Genomic DNA, 21775 nt, shown 5'->3' on the forward strand with positions numbered 1-21775 from the left:
AGTAACCCGGGAGCTTTTGTCAGGGCCTCAGCTTTTGTCAGGGCTCACCTGTAAATTAGGGCTAGTCGGTTAAGGCTCAAGATAACCCTAGCAGATAAGAGATCAGTCCCCTCCCTGGGCACTCAATTTGACACACAGACAGCTGGGTCCTGACCAACCACCCACACAGCTGCTCTGGGGAGGGCCCTGTGCTGGGGAGGGTCTGCAGCCCCGCCCAGCCCTGGAGAAGGGGTTCCAGACAGTAGCCATGCAGGGTTGTTAGGGGAGTGCAGGGAGAACAGAGTGGAGAATGGAGGGGGCACCTCACCCAGGCCAGGGTTAGAACGGTTCAGGAAGGTTGCCCAAAGGAGGTCATGCCAACCCCCAGTTCTGGAGAATGGGTGGACATTTTCTTAGAGAAGGGATTGGGAGGAGAGACCATTTCTTGCAGATGATGCTACATTTATGACAGCCAGGAGGTGAGGTAGGCCTGGAATATTCAGGGAAATGTGAGAAATTCAGCCCGAGGGGAGGAGGGGGTTTTGAGAGGGCTTCGAATCATGTACTAGGTGTGGCCACTATGGCTTGGAGGAAGGGCTCAGCTCTGCCGTCCCACAGGCTTGGGTTCGAGTCTTATCTACCTCGTCCAGTTTCAGTGTGTGTGAACTTGGGCAAATTGCTCCCCCTCTCTGAGCCTCAGTGTCCCTTGTGTCTTCTGTGGGGACTAATAACAATACCTGCCTCAGGGGGTTATTTTGAGGATTAAATGAGGCTACAACAATGTTTAGCTCAATGTCAGACACACCGAAAGCACTCAGTAAAGGGTAATTCAGTTATTATTATTCGCATCAAAAGCAGCATCCACTTCTGGTCCCCATTGGCCTCTCTAGTGACCTGCCCATCTGAGCCACAGCATGTCCACACCCTGTGCTGATTCCACTGTCCTGCCTGTCCTCCAGCCTCCGATTGTCCTTGGATGAGCTCCTTCCCTCTTCCTCCCAATTCCCTTCCCCCTGGGCCCCCAAGCTCCTCCTCTTCACTCCTGCTGTTTCTGCCTGCTGACCATTCCCCCACGTGCGCCCTCGCCCCCAATAAGCCCAGCCTAATCTCCCCACCCTGGCCTTTGCTGCCAGGCTCACCTTCCCAGCCCTTCCTGAACATGCTTCCTCACCTTTAAACATAATGTTCCATCTGCCTGGAAGAGTTTCCCTTTCCTGTCTCTAGATGAACTCCTACTCAAACTTTGAGGCCCAGGTCAAATAACCCCCACCACATCCCGAGCTAAATAACCTCTCTTCGTCCCCAGAGAACCACGTACATTCCCCTGCCAGGGATCTTGCTGGGTGGGATTGCCTGGCTGCGAGTCTCTCCCCCAGTAGACTCTGGCCCCCGTGAGGACTGGCATGGTGTGCTCATTGTGCTCTGTTGTGAGCAGGGCCCCGGGGCGGGGAGGACGGGAGGTCCCGGGAGCTCCGTGGCTCTCACCTACTAACAAGCCTGGCCGGAAGCCTGGAAGGGGCCCAGGGTGGAAATCCCTGGGTGGGGAGAGTCAATATTGAAGGAGGAATTGGAGGAAGCAGAGCCTGACAAAGAGGGAACTTCAAAGGGGTCCAGCCCAAGGGAAGGGCAGCAAACACCTGCTCTATCCACCTTCCCAGGAACCCTCAGAACTAGACGGGACTCCTCCCCTCACTGGTGTGTGTGTATGTGCTGAGGTGTGTGTGCACTGAGTGTGTGTACACTGAGGTAGGTGTGTATGCGTGCGTACTGAGGTATGTATGTGCATGCTGAGGGACGTGTGAGTGTGTTTACACAGGTCTACACGTCCAGTCCAGCCATGTGGGAGCCTGTGCTGAGAGCTGGGCGTCAGTGAGCCCCGGGAGAGGGTCAGGGGTGAGGCAGAGAACATCGGGTTATAGATGGAATCTGGGTTGAAGGTGAGGCTCAAGATACACCTCAGGGTAGAATTTCGAGGGGATGAGGTGATCACCAGGCACACAGCTGGAGTGCTGCTGAGCGTGGAGATGGGTTGGAGTTGAGGTTAAATTGGGAAAGATGTCACCGCAGTGATAGGAGTTTGAGTTGGGATCCAAGATGAGGTGTGGGTTAGGGTCAGGTGTGGTGGGAGCTGAGGTTGGGGATGTCAAAGTGTCAGGATTAGGTTCAGAATCGGGGGTGCGGTGAGGGCTGGGCTGCTGTGGGACTGTAACTGACATGGAGGTTTGGGGGCTCCGTGGTAGGGTTGGGGCTGAGTCGAGTCTGAAGGTGAAGATGTGTTTGGGTTGACTGTGAGGGGTGCTGTTTCTGGGACTAAGTGGGGCTCACGCTGGGTCTGGGTTTGGTTTTGCACAAAGATTGGGGGGGATGGGGTGGGGCCACTGGGGGCTGAGGGAGCCCTGTTTCTGGCTGGCTTTGGCTTTTCAGTCTTTCCTTTCCTAAGGTGCAGCAGGGTTGGGTGTACAGGCAAGGGGCTTTGGTTCCTGGAGCCTCTTTCTTCCCGAGAGCGCTGGCCAAGGCTTACCTGGTGCAAGGCCGGGCTGGGGGGGGGGGGGGGGGGGGGGCGGGGGGAGGTTGTGGGAGTGATGTAGATCCACACTGCGGGAAAGAGGAAATGGCTCCTAGGCCTCAGCCCTTTGGGCCCCGCGCTTCCCAGCCCCACTGCTGACATCTGCCCTGAGAAATGGGAATAACTCCCCTTCCCTTACCGCCCTTACCCCACCCTCAATTCCCCAGCTTGGCCTGCGCCCAGGTGTGAATTCCGGCTCCCACCCTCTCCTTCTGCACTGAAGCTGCTGGGCACTGGATCTTGGGTCCTCCCAGTACCCCAGGCTTCCTGGCCTCTGGGCGCACCCCTGAGTTCTGGGGCATTGGTCCCCAGCACACCCTCCCCAACCCTTCATCATTCCTTATTGGTAGCAGGTGGGTCTGAGGTCATTTGGGCTTCACACTTCCAAGGCCACCTCTTCTGGCAAACTCTCCCTCCTCCGTAGTCCTCCGGGCTATGCCACCTCTACGACCTGTCTCTCCACCTGAAAACCCGTCACGGCTGCTCGAAACCTCCAGAAGAAAATTGGATTCAGGGCCCTTCATGATCAAGCCCCTGCTCACCCTTCAACCTGGACCCCCAGGAGGGGACCAGGAAGAAGGGGTCCAGACCCGCGATGCTGTGGGTGAGCAAGCCCTGGCTCCGGCCAGGCGGCCCTCGGTCAGACAGAGTCCAGCCTCCTCAGTGAACAGCTGCGTGACCTTTCCAAGCCTCGGTTTCTGCATCTGAAAAGTGGAGACGATAACAACTACAGTGTGGATTTCAGAGTGCCTAGAAAACCTTCCTCACTGATGCCCAGCCCCAGCACGCCTGGGTCAGGACCGTCTCCCATCTCCACTGGCTACACTCTCCGTGATAAAACTTAGCAACTACCTGTCTTGCCCAGCGTCCTGCCAGCTCCTGAAAGCAGAGCCCTGTTTCACTGCATCATGGCCCCAGAGCTCCCACAAGGCCTGGCCCTCAGTGGGTGCTCTGAGCGCTCCGGGGATCGGGACGGCTGTGGAATGTGAACAATCAGAACAGCAGCCCAGGCAGTGAACCTGCGCTCGCTCTGGGCTGAGTGCTTTACAGGTGTGGAAACCCAGCCCCGCAGTCCAGGCCCCCCTCACCCATCTGCCAGCAGCTGCTGAAGGCTCCCCGCTGCCGGCCGCCCTTGGGTGCTGCTGAGGAGGCCAATGCTATGCCTTTAGGCCCAGAGGTTGTTTAACTCTTGGGTTTGGGTGATCGCAACACGGTTCCAATGTCCACTAAGGGCCAGTCCTCCCAGGCCTGGCTCTCTTCCCTGCTGATCCCAGTAGTCTGGAACAGAGCCCAGCTGGGAGCCCGTACGGATCTGTGTGACCTTGAACAGGGTGTGGCCCCCATCCCACAGCCCTGCCCGTTGTGTTAGTGGACACGTCCTGGAGGCTGTAACAATCTCCTGTTCCTCTGAGAGCAGAACTGCCCGAGGGAGACACTATAATGTTTGTGAATCTCCTAACAGCTCTGGGACTACCTAAGAAATAACTGTAGAACCCCACTTTGTGGATGTGTAAACTGCAGTTCGAGGCCCAGAGAGAGGCCAAGAAACACGGCTTCCCCAGGGGTGCATACAGAAGTGCCTGGACCATGGTATGGGTTGCACACTGCACAAGGGCACCGTGGGCCAAGCACGGGACTACCTTCGCCAAGGGGAAGGCACAACTTTCAGACTCATTGCCAGGGGGATGTGGTGGCGGCTGCGGCCACCAAGCCATAAATTCCAGAACAGAAGCGGGTTCTCACAAACGCCAAAGAAGAGCCTCTCCTCAGTCCTTACCTTGTGCGCTGTCTCCCTAGCCCCAGACTCCCACCTTCAGGGAGGGGGAAGAAGACAGGAGCCGCCGCTACTGTGTCAGACCCCCTGGGGTAGGTCAGTGATGCCCATGTACAGAAGAGGAAACTCAGGTCTTCAGAACAGGGTACCCAATGTCACGCAGAAAGCGGGTGGCTGAGGTAGAGTTTGAAGCCTCTTGGCTTGAGCCAGGCTGGGGTGCAGGGCTCCTTCACCTCCCCCAGGCCCTGGGCTGAGCTGGTTCTTTCCCTTGATGCTCACGGGGCAGCTGGGGAGTGCACAGAGGGTGTGCCTGGCTGTTTGCTCTGCAGTGTCATCTCACGTCCCCGAGGCCTGGCCAGGATGAAGCTGTAGGGGAGCTCCATTCACCATCTGCTCCCCACACAGCGGGTCAGCAGTGGCCTCTCCCTCCCACCCCAGCCTGCTCTGGGCATTGGCCTCAGAGACAACCTTCCACACCTGAAGGCTGTCAGGGAAGGACAGAGACACAGCTGGAGCTCCCGCCCCGTGCCCCAGCGCTCACAGGCTGGAAGGAGAAGGGCAGAACGAAGGGTAGAACGTGGGCACAGATTTCATGGGGCTCCGTAGGGTGCTGTGAGAGAGGATCCCCCTGCAGACAGTTTCAAGAATGCCTGACAGATGAGGTGGGGGTGCATCTGAACTGGGCCTCAAATAATGGGAAGATTCAGATCCACAGAGGTGGGGCCTGTAGGTCAAAGGCCCGGTGGGGCCGCAGGAAGCACAGACAGGAAGGGCGGATGGACAGGGCTGAACCAGGGAGTGTGTCCAGAGGTGCTGTCGGTGAGCAGGCACAGGAGGCTTCAAATGCCAGGCTAAGGTGTTTGCCCTTAATCAGGTGAGAGTGGGAAGCCATGGGAGATTTCAGAGCGGGGGAGGCCACGAGAGGGGCTGGGGTTTAAAGACCACCATGGCACTTGGCAGAGAGAGCGGGCTGTGCAGGTACGGCTTCTGTCCCGGAGGGAGAGGTGCACTCTGCCCCCGGCAGCGCTCCGGAAGGGGGTGATGGGAAAGACAGTGTGCGGGAGAATCAGCCGGTCTTGGCCACACGGCAACAGATGGCATGTGGAAGAAAAGTGAGGGAGGGGGGCGGACAGAGAAGGGAGGACCAGTCCCTGGGACCTACGGGGTGCAGGGCCCACGCTGGCTGCTTTCTGACTGCCGACCATCTCTCACGGATGGTCTCGACAGCACTTTGAGGTAAAGCATTCCATCCCATTTTACAAATGAGGAAACTGAGGCTCAGAGAGGGCAATGTCTTGCCCAGATGAAGTTCTAGGTTATTCTGACTGCAGAGTGGGTGTTCTTCCCATTGCTTCGTGTATCACTCTGGCCTTTGGGGCCTGCAGGGCACAGGCTCACCCACAGGCCAGCAGCTCACCGTGGAGCAGCTGCTGGCCCGGCTGAGAAGCGGGGGCTGCCGGGGGGTAGGGAGCAGTTGTAAACAGGTCAGGGATCCAGCTCGAAGGGCTACAACAGCAGTGACAGGGGCAAGGCAGGGAAGTGATGGGAAGGGGGAGAATTCATTTGTATGGTACTCGCAGGGCCCAACGCTGACAGCGCCTAGAAACCCAGCTCTAACCCAGCAAGTGTCTCTGGGGACCTGGGCTCTTGGGGGAGGCTGGAATGGCTCCTAAGGCACAGAAGGGAGGAGGGAGCCAGAGCTTGAGTGAAGAGCCATCTCCCTCCCCCTGGGCGGCATGCTTTCTCTCCTGTCTGCAGCTGAAAAGCACACACAGGTACACCAAAGCACACAGCCACAATCACACGGGCTACATACATGCCCAGCCACGGATACCTGATCACACAAGCACACCCATTCAAGGACTCAACTCACATGGAGCCTCACACATACACCAGGCCGCCTGGGCACAGTCACACAACCACCTGCAGTGGCCCTGACTGACAATCACTCAGGCACAGGACTTACACACACACCAGTCACACAGCATGTGCACTCACACACTGTCACACAGAACCAGAGGACGGTTCCCAGGAAGGTCTCTGCCTAGGAGTGTTACTCAGGCATGGGAAGGGTGGGAAGTGTCCTCAGATGTCTTTATTGCCATTGGTTAGGACAGGAAGTTGCCCCTCTGACCTCCTGGGGGCCTCGCTGTGAGAGGCGGAATTCACCCAAAGGCTGCTGATGGAGTAGGGTGGGTGGGAAGGGGTGTGGGAACTGGCCCTGAGAGAGGTCAAGGGCAGCTGCGGATTGTTGTGGAGGAGCAATTTGCCTCATTGTCAAGAGCAGACAGGAATAAGGCAGACCTGGGTGCCAGTCCTCTGGGCAACCTCTCCCTGGCTGTGACCTTGGGTAAATGACTTTACCTCTCTGAGTGGCAACAACGTCCAGCAGTAAAAGGACTTAATAACACTAATCCCACAAGACATTTAGGGGTGCTGAGAGAATGGCTGCCAAGCACTGGCAGAGGGCCTGGCACATAGTGGCCACAGTCCCAAGTCAATGAGTGTGTGGGGACACTGAGGCTCGCCGAGGCTCAGAGGCAGGGCTCGGAGAGCAAGGGTCAACAATGCCAGTCCCAGGATCGACTAGTCCCAGAAAAGCAGCACCTCAGGAGACTCAGAGTTTGGGATGATGGTGGGCTGACCTTCCCCACCCTAATGTTGGAGTAGGGGGGCAATGGGCATCAGCAGGGCTGGGCGGGACAGCAGGCTCAGAGGCAGCTCTGAAGGGGCCCCACCAGTATGTTTATTGCTGAGAACTAGGAGTGCCTTGGCTCTCTCCAGCAAGCTGTGATTCAGAAGAAGATTCTGAGAGTTGGCCATTGGGGTCCCTACCAGTCTTTAGGAACACCCAACTCTGGGCTACAGAGAAAGGAGCGTAGCCCCAAAGCTGAAGAACTTCCAACAGAGGAAAGGCACACAGCCGGCAGCCCTCTGCCCTCTGCTGGCCGCCAGTGCTCACTGCAGCCTCATTGCTTTGGTCTAAGGCCCTCGTTTGGCCTGCTAGCTCAGACAACAGAGCCAAGGAACTGACAGCAGTGTGGCGAACAATGTAGACAGTGAGGCTGGAAGGCCAAGGTTTGAAATCCCAGCTCTACTGCTGCTGCTAGGGTGACTCTGGGCCAGTGACTTCATCTCTTTGCGGCTCAGATTCTTCATTTGCAAAACGAGGTTGATAGTAATAGTATCTACCACACAGTTGTTTTGAGGAGTAACTATATAATCTACAAGTGTTTGGAATGAGTGAACTGAGTAAAGTCATAAATGGTAACTAGCTGCCCCATTCTGTACTTCTGGGGTCAGCATGGCTTAGGGGCACTGCTTGCGAGTTGGGAGTCAGAGACAGCCCTGACCTGGGGTTGCATTAGATTCTGGCTCCAGTGCATCCACTTGCCAGGTCTGTGCTTTGCAGTGTTGACTAGTCACATGTCACACGGAGGGCGAGATAACAGGGGTAAGTTTGAAGTCACTCTCGAAATATCTTTTAGGAAAGCACCGTGTTGGGGATAAATATGCCATGTTTGAAAGCCCGACGTGGCCAGTTTCTCTTAATTCTTGGTTACAGTCTGCCTTTCAAGCAGCTGGCTTGCATGCAAGGGCCATGGTGCACAGACCGCATTTATCTTCACCCACTGGACTCATACTCAGCGGTGAGATGCTCATGCAGAGAAGCACATGGAAGCAGATACCTGTTAAGAGTCTCAGGTCCAAATCTCCCATCTCGCAGTCACTGAGGGGCGCATTTCATCACAGGCAGGTACTCACTTCAGCATTACTTAAGACTTCCATTCTCGCCCTGGATGACGTGGCTCAGTGGGTTAAGCACTGGCTGGCCTGTGAACCAAAAGGTCGCCAGCTTGATTCCCATTCAGGGAACATGCCTGGGCCGCAGGCCAGGTCCCCGGTTGGGGGCGTGCGAGAGGCAGCCAATTGATGTCTCTCTCCCTCTTTCTCTAAAAATAAATAAAGTCTTAAAAACAAACAAACAAAAGATTCCATTCTCTCTGTTTTTGGCCAAGTGTATAATTCAGTTCGTGTGCACTCAGGACGCAGCTGCTTTGTGCCTTCCCTCCCCGAAGCCGTTTCCTCTCCTGTAAAATGGGGCAGTAACAGTGTACACTGCAGCCTCAGGTTCTTGTGTAGATCAAGGAAGACTGTGTGTGTAGGAATTTTAAATGCCTGCCCTTCCCCCAATTTCCCTCTCTGGGTCTCAATGTTCTCAACACAAAACGTGGAGGGCTTTATCATTATTAGATGATTTCAAAGGCCCCTTCTAGCTTGAAACTTGCAAGCCAGTCCGGTGATTCTAAGGCATTTAGCGTGTAGTCAACGCTTCTACGAATGCTGAGGTTCACATGTTTTTCCCAGGACTGATTTGTCCAACTGGTAAAGGTGCATCTAAATATAGAAGCCCTCTGCACACTGGAGCACGCTAAAGCCTTGACAATTAAACACGCGTCTCAGGGATCTTGTTTACTTTTTTCATGCGATCAGCACAAAGGTGTACTTCATCTGTGCCTGAATCAGCCCATAGTGACATTTAACTGTGCCCCCCCCCCCCCCGCTACAGTCCTTCAGAGGCACTGCTGATGACCACGATTTACCTGTGATCGGAGAAAAAGGGCTCCCCCTGTAAGCGACGTGCACTGGGCAGCTAGGCACCAGCCCTGGCTTTGGGAAAACCCCTTTGGGGAGGGCAGTAGGGGAAAGGGAAATGAACTTTACGGTCAGGCCCCAACCGAGCCCGTTTCCCCACCTATAAAACTGCAGTGGACCACTTTCCTGGCAGCATTGTATGGATTAAGAGTAACACGAGGCCTCAGGCAGGATCCGGATTGGTGGGCAGCACTCTCCTTAAGTGAGACAGACTGCAGTTTCAAGTACACTTCCACCGTGTCGCTGGTATCCCCATTGCTGAGCCTATTTCCACATCAGTCCAACTGGGACATGGCCACTCAAAGGATTTCTGTGCCTGGTTCTTCACTAGCAACCCATCCCTTCTTCTGCTTCAGTCCCCACCCCACACCAATCTGGCTGCCAGGCCTGGCCCAGCGCAGTGGTATTAATGGAAACACCTTTCTGTTCTGTCTGGGACCCTATGAAGACTCAAATTGCTCATGCCCAGCCCTGAGGCTTTCCTAAACCAGTGCCCCAGACCCTGCATGGCCTAACTCCTCACCCCAAAATCTTGTCTTGCCAGGGCATATACCTTCAGAGTAGCCTCCCTGGGTACTTTCCCTGGATTGGCAATTGCTGCCTGTACAGGGTTAAGTCTGCATACCCTGAAGACAGGAACTATGGTTTCCTTATCTCTGGTACAGTGTGCTCCACAAATGTTAAGAAGCTGCACTTCCCCTTTTTGGAAATAGCTCTCTGGAAAGGTAGTGCTGGGGCAAGATTGAGGTCAAGGGTAGGGCTAGGGATGGGGACTTGCCTTGGAATAAAGAATGATATGGAAGAACATGACAATGAAGTCAAAAGACCTGGATTCAAACCTCAGTTCTGCCACTTGCCAACAAAGAATCTGGGTGGGCCACTGGACCTCTGAGTTGTTCTAGGCTGAAGATAACACTGTCTACTTAGCACAGTGCCTGGCACATACTAGTACTTTTTTAGGTCCTAGGTGCTGTTCTAAATGTTTAAATGCATGCATTAATTTAATCTCACTATAAATCTAAGATGTAGGTATTATTATTCTTGTATCGGGCCCTGTAAATGAGGAAAATGAAGAAAGTGAGGCTCACAGACATTAAATTACTTCAAGTCCACAGGGCTAGTGAGCTGCTCGCTAAATGGCAGCAATGGCCGTTCTGAAGCAGCAATACATGACACAGAGTCTCCGAGACCCCGGGGACTGGCCGAGGGGCTTCTGCATCTGGACTGGTTCCAATCTTATTCCCTTAATTGCAGCAAAGGACACAGATCAGTTGGTGTTATAAATAGAGTTTACATAATATATTTATTTTAAGTGCCATTCATGCATATCAGTTCTGGCACCAACAATCCTAATGACACTTGGAGTATTTCTTTAAAGCACTAAACAGTTACAAAGAATGGGTGCCGTTCATCATAGAGGCAAAATATGAAACCGTGCAATAGCAAAACTGTAGAAACATTAAAACACTGACTGTCCAACAGCAGTACAGAGAGCAGATTGTGTTTGCACAAAAAGCCAATGCATTTCATCACATATATACAATATAGATATGTACACATCACCCTTTGAATGGACAATATCAAAATACTCTATTCCGTTTGAATAATCCCCAGATTGATTCCCTCCCACTTCAAAGGACATCTGAGAGACATGTATTTACAAGTACACACATGAATACATTTACATTTCAAAAACTGCCACAAATGCCAGTCGGATTATTCTCCTGGACAGAGTACCCCATTTCCTTATATGCATTTATTATTCTTTTCCCCAAAAGCCTTCAGCCAATTGAGGCCCATGACGGAGCTCACTTTGCATTAACAACTACCACTTGAAAATGGCCACTAGAGGGATGTTCTGCACCTCACCAGGCAGCCCCTTCTGGCTGCAGCCCACAGAGAAGGCCTGTCCTGGGCTCCCAGGTCACCTGAATCACAAGAGTGGGGTGGGTGTGGATGGAGGCTCTGCCTCCAGGGCCATTCTTGGTAAGTTTAAATTCTTATAAAAATATTCATCACTGCAAATCAGTAAATGAGTGCCAAACAGGAAATTAGTTTCACACAATTTGAAAAATCCTCATCAGTGGTTTCTACTCATATCATTCAATGTAAGAGACTCCATTCTAATTCCCAAATTGTTTAAAGTGCACACATTGCTACCCAAGCAATTAGAAGTTTCAAAAGGGTCCTTCTGGTATCCAGAAAACAGTGACTTCAGCAGACTATTGAAAATCACCCCCTCTCCTTCTTTCAAGCTTTTGCTCTGCAGGCTGCTGTCTCATCTTGCCTCTGATCCATCTAAGAGGGGCCTGCTGGCTGCCTTTCCAGAATCTTCTGATATTCTCTGATCCAAGGGGCTGGAACTGAGCTTCTTTTTTTCATGCCAAGCAGGGTCCAGACAACAGGAACATAAAGCCCTTCCTTTCTCCCCAACTTCGCCAGCCTTTAACCATGGTTGGCTTCCCAGTGATTCATTCAAGGCAACACTCCATTAAAACACACACACACACACACACACACAAACACTCACACATACACATGTATAGAAAAAAAAGATGTTTAGTTCAAGTAGAGATTACTCAACCACAGAATCACTGAGGCTAATTAAAGTGATTTAAACATGGATGATAGAGACTTGAGATGCTAAAAGGCAACAAGTGAGTAGTTATTACTCCTTGATTTGATGGAACATATTTCCCCATTAGAACTGAAAAAAAAAAAATTCTGGTTCTTTTTTCTCTAAGAACCAATTCAAAATCTATTCATTTAAAAAAAAAATCTCCTTTCTTGCAGTTTTATTATACAACTAAGACAATCAATCCATGCAAAGTAACTATGATATGATATGAAACAAAATAATAAACAACTAATAAAAACCCCTAAGAGACGGGCTGCACTTCAAAGAACGTAACCAACTGTCCTGCAAGCACAGAAACACAGGGCCGCAGAAGCAGCGGCCCCGTACCAATAACTGCACTGAAACCGAGGCAAACAGAGTCCACGTGTGGCCTAGCCTCCTGCCAGGGCGTCCTAAGTGGAAAGGGAGCGAGTGGGGAAACTTGCTTTATAAACGACGCCCTGCCATTCTGGTGCCCAGAGGAACTCTGGTTCAAATTCCAGGAAAGAAACCCTGCTTAGCCAGTAAGTCTCAATTAGCAGGAATGCGAAGACAGAGAAATGCACTCACGTGGTGTGAGGAGTGATGACGAAGAGAACACCACAACCTCTCTGATTGTCTGGTCTGTAAACTCTTACAAGAACAATAATTCTGTGCTTTCAGACATCCCATTTATCCCTAATGAGCCCAATTAGAGCCAAGCATTCATAGAAGGTAGCAATAAATATTAAAGTTACACTTCTGAATAATAAATAAGTGGAGACATTGATTTGTTAAAGAGCCAAGCAATACCCAGCTTCTAATCACTCAAATAAATTTTAGAGCTGTTATAATGCAGATTAGGAAATTAGACATCGACAAGGCACAACATAAAATCTATAATCCTCCAAGCATAAAAAAAAAAAAAAAAATATCGGTCAGTTCTTTGTGCTGCTCAGGAACAATGTGCCCCTTTGGACTGTTTGGAGATTATCAAACTCTGGGTTCTTCGATTTACTGGGTAGAACTCGATACCCACATTTCTGAGAAAATTCAGTAAGGGGAACCAGGCTTTGAAAAAAATCTATTTCCTTTAAGTTGTCCACATCAGTTAAAACCATCCTGCAGAAAATAGCCTAACAAGGAATAAAAACTCACAGTAATTTTCTTTTCAAGATCTAATAATCCAATTAGAAAAAATCGAAGCCTTTCAGTAAATTTTGTACATATATTTACACATATGTATCTATAAACTGCTTGCAGCAAAATAGGCTCTGTCTGAAAAATCAGTCTGGCACTTGTGGTCAACAACAAATTGACACAAATATGCAAAAGCTGTTTAAATCACACCACAGTGAGGAGCTACATAGGGCAGCTGGCAGGGAGACAAACATGGAGTACTTGTTTGCGTCAGATAAAAGCAGTAAGTTATCCAGCTAAAATCTTTCTGATTGTCTTCAAAAGAAATTTTGATAGCATTGGTAAAGTGATTAGCAACTCTGTTTTCTCGACTGGATTCTCTTAAACCTTTCCCGTCACTGCACAGAAAGGTGACTCTGGTGTCCCATGCCTTGCAGAAACAAGCTCTACACAATTGAATCCCAATCAAAGTCATCCTGGATGTCGTCCGGAGGCAGAGAGCGCCGCATCTGAAAGGCTTGGGAAGGCATCATGTGCTGCTGGTTCATGGCTCCGTGATGGCCTGGAAGGAAGCAGGCAATGTCAGCAGCAGCTCAGTACAAAAGACGGCCGCCTGAGCACTTCCCCTGTGCCAGGGACTCAGCACACATCACCTCATACATTTTCATTTTACAGATAAGCGAGACTGGGTTTAAGAGAATGAGCAAGTGACTCAAAGTCACACAACTAGTAAGGGGAAGAGATAGGATTTGAACTCAGTTCACATGACTCCAAAACCAACACTCTCTCCATTACACCAGGCTGCAGAATGAAAGACATACAAAGAGTGGTAGGGTGCCCGAGTGCTGGCACAAGCATTTTTCTTACATCTGTTCCGGTCCAGGATGTCTCAGTCACATGAGCTGGCTCACATGAGGATGGTAAAGAGAAGAATGATGTGAGTGCACCACTGCAGTCACACTGGGCCACAGTGAATTTCCTCAGCGAGTTAATCTTTGTGCCACCAGTGACAGCGGGTGAACAGAGGACATCTACACGGCTGGGTGCAGAAAGCCATGGAGGAACGAAGCACAGTATACAACGCCCACTCTCCCCACGCTCCTCTTCGTGGGTCAGTGTGGCCATGTGCTGTTTGTGCGCCCCGATTTTGGTGTGTTCTGCCCTACCCCCTTCCAAACCATATTCTTTTTTTCAAAAAAACGATCTTTATTTAATTGTAGAATTTATTCTTTCATTAGGAATTAAACATGTCCTTTAACTGTTATGAAATTTTTACTGATTATAGTTTTCGTTAGTACTCTGAATACAAAGTTTCAAGATACCTGCTGCTAATGTTATTTTTCTCATAAACCCTGTAACTTTTAATGTGCAACTTTACAAAACGGTTTTCAGTATATCACAGGATAGCATTTCTGCCTCGTATTTATCTGTTTCTCAGGTATAAATTCCTTACTTTGTGCCAGGCACTAACATAAGTGATTTACATACAATCCTCATTTAATTCTCTTAACACCCCTGGGCTTTAGGTAGTGCTATCAGCCCCCGTTTACAGACAGCGAAGCCGAGGTAGAACAGTTAGGCAGCTACCCAGTGTCAGCAGCGCACCAGGATTCAAACCCTGGGAGTCTGGCCCCAGAGTCTTAACTACCATGTCGTGCTACCTACAAGTTACTGGTGACCACTGAGGACAAAAGAGCACATAACTTGGTCTCAACTCCTCCTTTACTACTGCCTGGCACATGGTCCTTTTGAGGTTTTAAATCCATTCCTCCCCATTGCCATTTGTAATGGGTGGTGTGGTATATATATGAGAAAAACACTGAACTCTCAGTCCAAACTGGTGACTATGGGCAAGCTGTCTCCCCTTCTGAGCCTCCGTTTCCTCACCTAGATAATCCTTAAGACCCCTTCCACCTCTAACAATGTGCCTCTGCTGCCCTACTAAATACAACATCCTACATGCAGGAACCTAGGGGAAAAAACCTAACTACTAACTCCGGAAACTTCTGGGCTCTGTAAGGGACTTCCCTGGAAACTACAGCTGAGGGAACTTCATCAGAATGAGTGTACCAGGAGCTAATCAAAGGGGGTTCGTGAAACCTGCTGACATCTATCAAAGTCAAATAGCCTACAAGATACCTACGACCCCAACCTCTTGGAGGGGGGATAAGCTCTATACCCCCAACCTCCTAGAGAGACAGGACAATAATTAGAACCACAGAGAGCATCATGGGCTAAGAGAGATTGTGATCCACACACCAAATGACAAGTCATTCACCAACACCGAAGCCAAGTATGTCTCCAGACTCTGGCACCCCAGCAGCCTTAACCAAGCTAACCGAGTCACCCGAGCTCACTCCCTCCCGAGGCGGCCTTGTTCACTGTCAGGGCAGCGAAAGCTTTTCACTATTAAACACAGTACTAACTGCAACACACCACACCCCGAATTACCTGTAATCGTTGTTCCTGGAGTGCTGAGCGCCTGTGGGATGTGAGGATAACCAGGAGGTGGCATCACTGAAGGAGGGAGGTTTTGCCTGGAGTCTATGTACAAATTTCCTAATCAGATTAAAGAACAGAAAGAAGGAAAAACATATTACCTAATAAATTCAGAAATAAATAAAACAAATCAACCATTGAAATCTTAACGGAATTGTTACCTAAAACTAAATTCAGCAGATAAGGTGAGGAAGAAAAGGGAAGGAAAAATTATTTCTTTCAGATGTTAAAACTCTGCCAAGGTAGGGCTGGCTTTTTGAACACAGTGCCAAGCTGGGTGTACGTCCACTGGTATAATTCCAGCAGTCCCTCTAATTCAAAGCTTGCAGGCCAGTTATGTCTAGTATTGTCATTACATACCTTATTACAATTCGAAAGCATTTTCATCACTTCGTCTGAACCTTCCACTAAGCCCACATGAAGGCAAGACAGGGACTATCCTCGTTTTATGGATGAGGCAAAGGAGGCTCAGAAAGGCTACCCTGACGTGCCCGAAGACACATCAGTTTGGCAGGGCGAGGGCCAGCATCCAGTTCTCCTAATTCATGGGCTCTTTCTCCAAACGGCTGTCTCTGTACTGCCCTGATTTTCTCACCCCCAAAGCAGACCTATGTGTGCCCGAGCCGCTTATTAACAAAGTGACTGGAGGCACAAAGTCATAGGAAAGAATTGCACTAGATAAAAGAGCTACACTAAGCAAATGTGCTATGTATTATTTAGAAATGTGAGGATAGGAAACATAGGTTTCATTTAAGTGGCATTTCAGAAGGTTCTTAATATATTTTTGACAGGAGCTATCAAGTGTAATAGTTCCAAAATGTCAATTATATTGCAGACTAATGCAAAATAGAAGGGGAGGGGAACAGCCATCGTGTGCCCTCCCCTAGTAACTCCTTGGGGAGAAAAACGTAACACTGGCTCACATTATATGGAGCATCTGGAATTCCAAAAAAGCCGTTTTCCTAAGGTATTCTAGTGTTTCCTACAAATTACACGTATACTCTACCAATGTTGTCATCAAACTAGAAAAGAACTATTTTCCCAGAGGAAATTAAAAAGGGAAGGGAAACCTTCCTTTTGTATTCAAGGTAAGTAAGGCACACAGTTGGCCGCTCACCAGTTTTTGCCTGACACTGGGAAGTGCGACTAGTGAGGCTGCCCAAACCTGAGGCGGTAACCTGAGAGATAATCTAATCCAGCCCTATCTGTTCACATACAGGGGAAATGAGACCAGAGACCAAAGGAGGCAGAACCAGGAACAGACCACAAGACTTATGAGCCACTGCCTCCTAAGATGACACGCTTTTTTATAGTAGTTTAGAGTCAGAACTCAGCTCCTCTTTGACCAATTTACTATCCTGAAGATTTAGGAAGAAAAAAAAAAAAACATTATACTGTGTTCCAACTCTAATACACTGTTTTTTTAAAAAAATAAGTAATTTATTTTTAGAGAGAGGGGAAGGAAAAGGAAAGGACAGAAACAACGATGAGAGAGAAAGAGAAACATCAATTGTTTGCCTCCTGTACCCCATTATACAACCCAACAGGGCACCAAATCCATAACCTAGCTATGTGCCCTGACTGGGAATCGAACCAGTGACCTTGTGCTTCACAGAACGATGCCTAACGAACTGAGTCTTACTGGTCAGGACTCCAGTAAATTCTTTTGGGTGGAGATGATTAGTCTTCACATGCATGGCTGGTGTGTTACTCTGAGTAATACTCTCACTCACGTATTAATCAATGACTTCTCAGTCTCTGTCCTGAAAAATCTTAGCTTTCTTACTCATCCTTAGGAGCTCAAATCACAATCAAAAAACAAAAATCTGATTTTTATTGAAGATCTATTTCTATATTTTTCTTAAAAGATTTTATTAATTTATTTATAGAGAGAGAGGAAGGGAGGGAGGGAGAGAAAAATCAATGTGTGGTTGCCTCTTGCGCACCCCTACTGGGGATCTGGCCTGCAAACCAGGCATGTGGCCTGACTGGGAATTGAACCAGTGACCCTTTGGTTTGCAGGCTGGCACTCAACCAACTGAGCAATACCAGCTGGAGCTATTTTTTTTTTTTCATTTCTCATTTTTGGCTTAGTAATTCTAACTTTAAAAGGGGAGACTGAGTGGGAACTGGACAAGGATTATGGAAACAGGCATCCACATTAAAGAAACAGCCTTAACTTTTTCAAATTGTTACATTCCTAACACTTTCAGATAGAAATTTTCATTAATCTTCATTTTTCTCATGTGCTCATTATAGTCTGAACAATGAGAGTCTACCTAAACTTTCTAAGCAAGACATTAACTTCCAATGTAGTTTCCAGAGATTCTGAGATCCTAAAACATTTAGAATGTAGTTACGAGAATTTTAAAATCTAATCACACAGATAAACAGGGTACTCACAGCCTCCCACAACTACATCAAAATTACAACTAAAGTACAGAACAAGCATTATTCAGAACCACCTGAAATCTGGGTGAATGAAAGTCTTACAACTAGGAAGCTGAAGAAGAAAGCCACATCAAGACTAGTAGGAGGAGCACAGAGGTGGGACCAGCCTGTTCCACGTGTGGTGGATAAAAATTGGGAGGGATATTTCAGCTGCAGAGGTCCCACCTGAAGAGCAAGGGGTCCCAGCCCCACACCAGGCTCCCCCAGCCCAGGGTTCCAGTGCCAGAGAGAGAAGTCCCCATAACTTCTGGCTGTGAAAAACCAGCAGGGATTAAGGCTGAGAGAGATGGAGGGCTTCTGGAGTCCCAGGCAGTTCCCCTTAAAGGGCCCATGCCAATTTACATGGACCACTCCCTCTGAGCTCCAGCACTAGGATAGCAGCTTGAAAGGAGCCAGGAACATACGGAGAGGAACTGGATTGTCTGGCTTCGGGCTGAGAGCTGGGTGGTACCTTCTCCCAGACAGAAATGCTGGCAGAGGCCACTGTTCGTTTTCAGTCTTCCCCGCACAGTGCCAGCAGGCAGGCATTATATCTAAGACTCCACCACCTGGCTCTCACTGTTTGTTCTACCCTGGTGATTCTGAGGCCCCGCAGAACAGAAACTTCAGAAAAGAAAATTGTAGGCACTATAACCAGAGTAAAAGAAATGGCTACAATGGTAAAGGGTAAAGAAAAAAGTAAGATGAAAAATACAGAGCACAAATTTTGAGTCCAGAAAAAAACATCAGTGAGACTACATACCATTATGTCCACTCTTCAAGGAAAATTTCAACTTTAACATTCTTAGAAAGTATATAAAAATATTTTCATTGCAAGTATATATACAAATTTAAATTGAACTAACTTCGTAACTATGTTCTTATAAAAATTCATGTATCTTAAACACATTTAATTCTAGTTTGACAACTGAAAAGGTCACAAGGGAAAATCAACTGTAAACAATAATCTCATAAATCATGACAAATAACTTCTTTATCTCAATTTTTCTAAAATATACCTTAAATACATAACTTGATTTCATTCATTTCTTAGAAATTAAAAGATGTAAATGGATCACTGTCACCATTAGCAATGTAACAAGTTGCCCCAGTCACTAAATTTGATAAGATGAGAGAACAAGATGAAATCAAGAAGACAACTAAGCGCGCACCTGTCCCGATGTGCTGGGAAGGCTTCGCTGGATGCACGGCACCGTGACAGACACTTTGCTGAACATCACTCTGTGAGTGGATAAGGCCGGTTTGCGTAAAGAATTGATTAAGAGAAGAACAGAGATCAGCAAACTGAACCTGATCTAAAGACCAGTTCTTGAGATCTGCCTGTCTCATGCTCTCCATCAAACCTATGAGAAAAACATTAAAAATATAGTTGGCACAATTCTGTAAATTTGCAAGGAAAATAGCAAGACAATTTTTTCAGCCCTCGATATTTCCACTGGCAATGATTTGCCCATGCAATGAAGAATGACATCATAAAATTATTCAAAATCTGATTCTTTTAAGTGCAGCCAAATTGTTTTCAAAACTCTTGTCTGTGATCCTTTGCTCCAACTGGCCAAAATATTTAATAATGAACTTTGCAAAATGCTGTTTTTAAGTGTATTAGCAACAGCAAATAAAACACAATATAAGGAGATGTTTATCTCTATTACAAAGAAACTTACAATCTACCAGAGAAAACAGGATGTGTATTTGGTCACATGTCAAAAAAGAACCAACACTCACCTTGGAACTGTGAAAGGTCTACATCTGACCAATTAACACTGGTAGCAATTCGACAGCTTTCTTTCAGCATATCAAGTGTTGCATACCAATCATTTGAAACACCTATAAAAATAATATTAACAACACTGTAAATCTTGGATAGTAAAAGTTTGAAGTATATGGTAAGGAAAGACAATGCTGACTTTATTCCTGACGTTGGCAGATCCATATTCAGTTTTACAAATTCATACCCATTGGGGCATCACGTATTGGGGCAATCTGAGACAGGTAGAAAGGTTATTATTTCTCTCCATTTTACAAATGGAAAACAAACAAACAAAAGTTGGAACCCAGAGAGGTGGTATAACGTAGCAAGGTCACTGTAATGAAGCTAAGACCCGAGCCCAGGGCTTCTAAGCTGTAGTCTGGCACTTGAAAATTGCCCAAGCCGGTAACTGCTCTTTGTATTTGTGCAGTACAAATAAATGACCAGTAGGGCAAGTCATACAAATCAGTATTTCCCTCCATATAAAGTTCATCTTCCTGTCTTGTTGTCACCCTTAAGAGATACATTCTTTGTAACTTAGAGGCAGGTACACATTTAGAAGCAATACACAGTGTAACTTAAAGCACTGACTTAAGGGAGGTAAATCACACTGTATAGCAAGAGGGGTTTCTTACAAAGCAACCTTAAAAGTGAGAAATGTCTTAACACAGTTCTCCTGTCAAGGTAGCAAGGGAGAGGGTTACAAACTCTGTAAGAAATGCTGATGAATCTAAACCAGGGCATTTCTAGTCAGGACCAGTATCCTCTGGTGTGACATCACTAGAAAAGTTAAGACTCCACACTGTGCGTGTCAGCAAGGCGGTCACCACTCAGAGGCACGGGGCAAGAACTGCACTCAGAGAGACAGTGCTGAATAGATAAAGAGTATCTTCCATTCCGTGACTGCTGCCCAAACTCCTCTGTTTTCAGGATCACCCCTGGATAGATGAAAGGAAGAACTAATAAAAAGAACTTTTTGCTACATCAGATAACTGTGTATCAACTACTGGCTGGTGATTTACAAAATTCTGCCAATTATGGGTTTTTAAAAAAGTAAACAGTGAACCAGAGACAACGTGACCCTACCCTCAGGCAACTCATAATTTAGGAAGAAATTTGCTGGGGAGGGGGGATTAAATTAATGCCTCCATGAGCCACAAACGTCAAGTCTATCAGACTTGCAGATCCTATAACGAATGCTGACTTGGCAACACAGAATAAAGTGATCCCTGCAGACAGTGGCTGAGCAAACCGCTTCCCACTCAGTAAATGTTTGCTGATTTTTAGTCCTTTTAGAACAACTGGTATTAGAGAATCTAAACTCTGATAGGCTGGCGTATAAATTCCAGTTCTAATTATTAGCAGTATGATCTTGAGCAAACTGCTTAATTTCTTTCACTTACACTTTTTTCCTATCAAATATGGTAATCTATACTTGATTTAAGAGAATAGTATGAGATAATGTACCTAAATCGCATTGCACATAATGGGCACTCAAACAACTGTGAGTTCTCTCCATACCTTCCCTGTTAAAGACAACCTGCTAATTAGAACCATCTTATAAATGAGAAACTTATTATTTAAATACTATTATCACAGTCACAATTTTTCCCAGCTCCCAAGGTTTTCATCTGACAAGCTACCACTGGGATAACAGGCCATTAAGGGCTTATCGCAGATGGTTTTCAGCTGTATTTGGACTTCTTTCTCTCCTGGCAAACCTTAGACTAACAAAGAAAGGTATGACCAGAGGAGAGCATTGCAAGCTTTTACTGATGCCCAGTTCTCTATAACTTTTAGTAAATCCTCAAAATCATATTAAAAACAAGCTTAAATTTCTGAAGAAGGTATAGATATTAAAGGGTAGGCAATAGTGACTGAAACAGAATTTAGAAAATGGAGCTATATTATATACCTTTTCCTCTAGGCGTAGATCCAAAAGTAACTTCAAGATGTTATAGGCCATTAAGGCAGGAACTATATCCAATTTTCAATTTTAATCTATATTTTATTCTACTTAGAATTAGTAATGAAAAGCAAAATAAATTGTTAAAAGAAGCTCACTAAATTCCAAGTACCCTGCTACTCATTTTTCTACTTTATCTTAATTAATACCCCCCAAAACCACTTACAATATTTTTCCATGTTGCAAATGAGGAAACAGTTTCAGAAAAATTTAGGATTTAAAGCAAACCAGAATATTAGAGACAGCACACACTACCTAAAGCTCATTTATCTAAAAACAGTTTAACTGCTGAAACAAAGGTCATTTTTTAATTGGTGAGTAAGAACTAGCACTGTCTAGCACTTCGCAATTGTCCCTTCAGGATATAAATCTCATCAGTGACACAGTGGTGAGTGGAC

At 47.5% G+C, this 21775-nt stretch overlaps 1 protein-coding gene across 7 annotated transcripts in view; it reads right to left on the reverse strand.

Moving 5' to 3' along the window:
• Window positions 1-10259: 10259 nt before the first annotated feature.
• FOXJ3 (forkhead box J3) overlaps window positions 10260-21775 on the reverse strand; it is a 106215-nt gene continuing 94699 nt past the window's right edge. For all 7 annotated transcript variants that reach the window (XM_071220889.1, XM_053920172.2, XM_045190919.2 and 4 more), the window contains 4 exons: window positions 19387-19488; window positions 18813-19004; window positions 15163-15270; window positions 10260-13273 (listed from right to left, as the gene is read on the reverse strand). In XM_071220889.1, coding sequence (XP_071076990.1) covers window positions 13158-13273; window positions 15163-15270; window positions 18813-19004; window positions 19387-19488 — 518 coding nt within the window. In that variant the 3' untranslated portion in view covers window positions 10260-13157. The remainder of the gene's footprint in view (window positions 13274-15162; window positions 15271-18812; window positions 19005-19386; window positions 19489-21775) is intronic.

Source organism: Desmodus rotundus, chromosome 3 (assembly GCF_022682495.2).
Source record: "Desmodus rotundus isolate HL8 chromosome 3, HLdesRot8A.1, whole genome shotgun sequence".
In the NCBI taxonomy this organism is placed as follows: domain Eukaryota; kingdom Metazoa; phylum Chordata; class Mammalia; order Chiroptera; family Phyllostomidae; genus Desmodus; species Desmodus rotundus.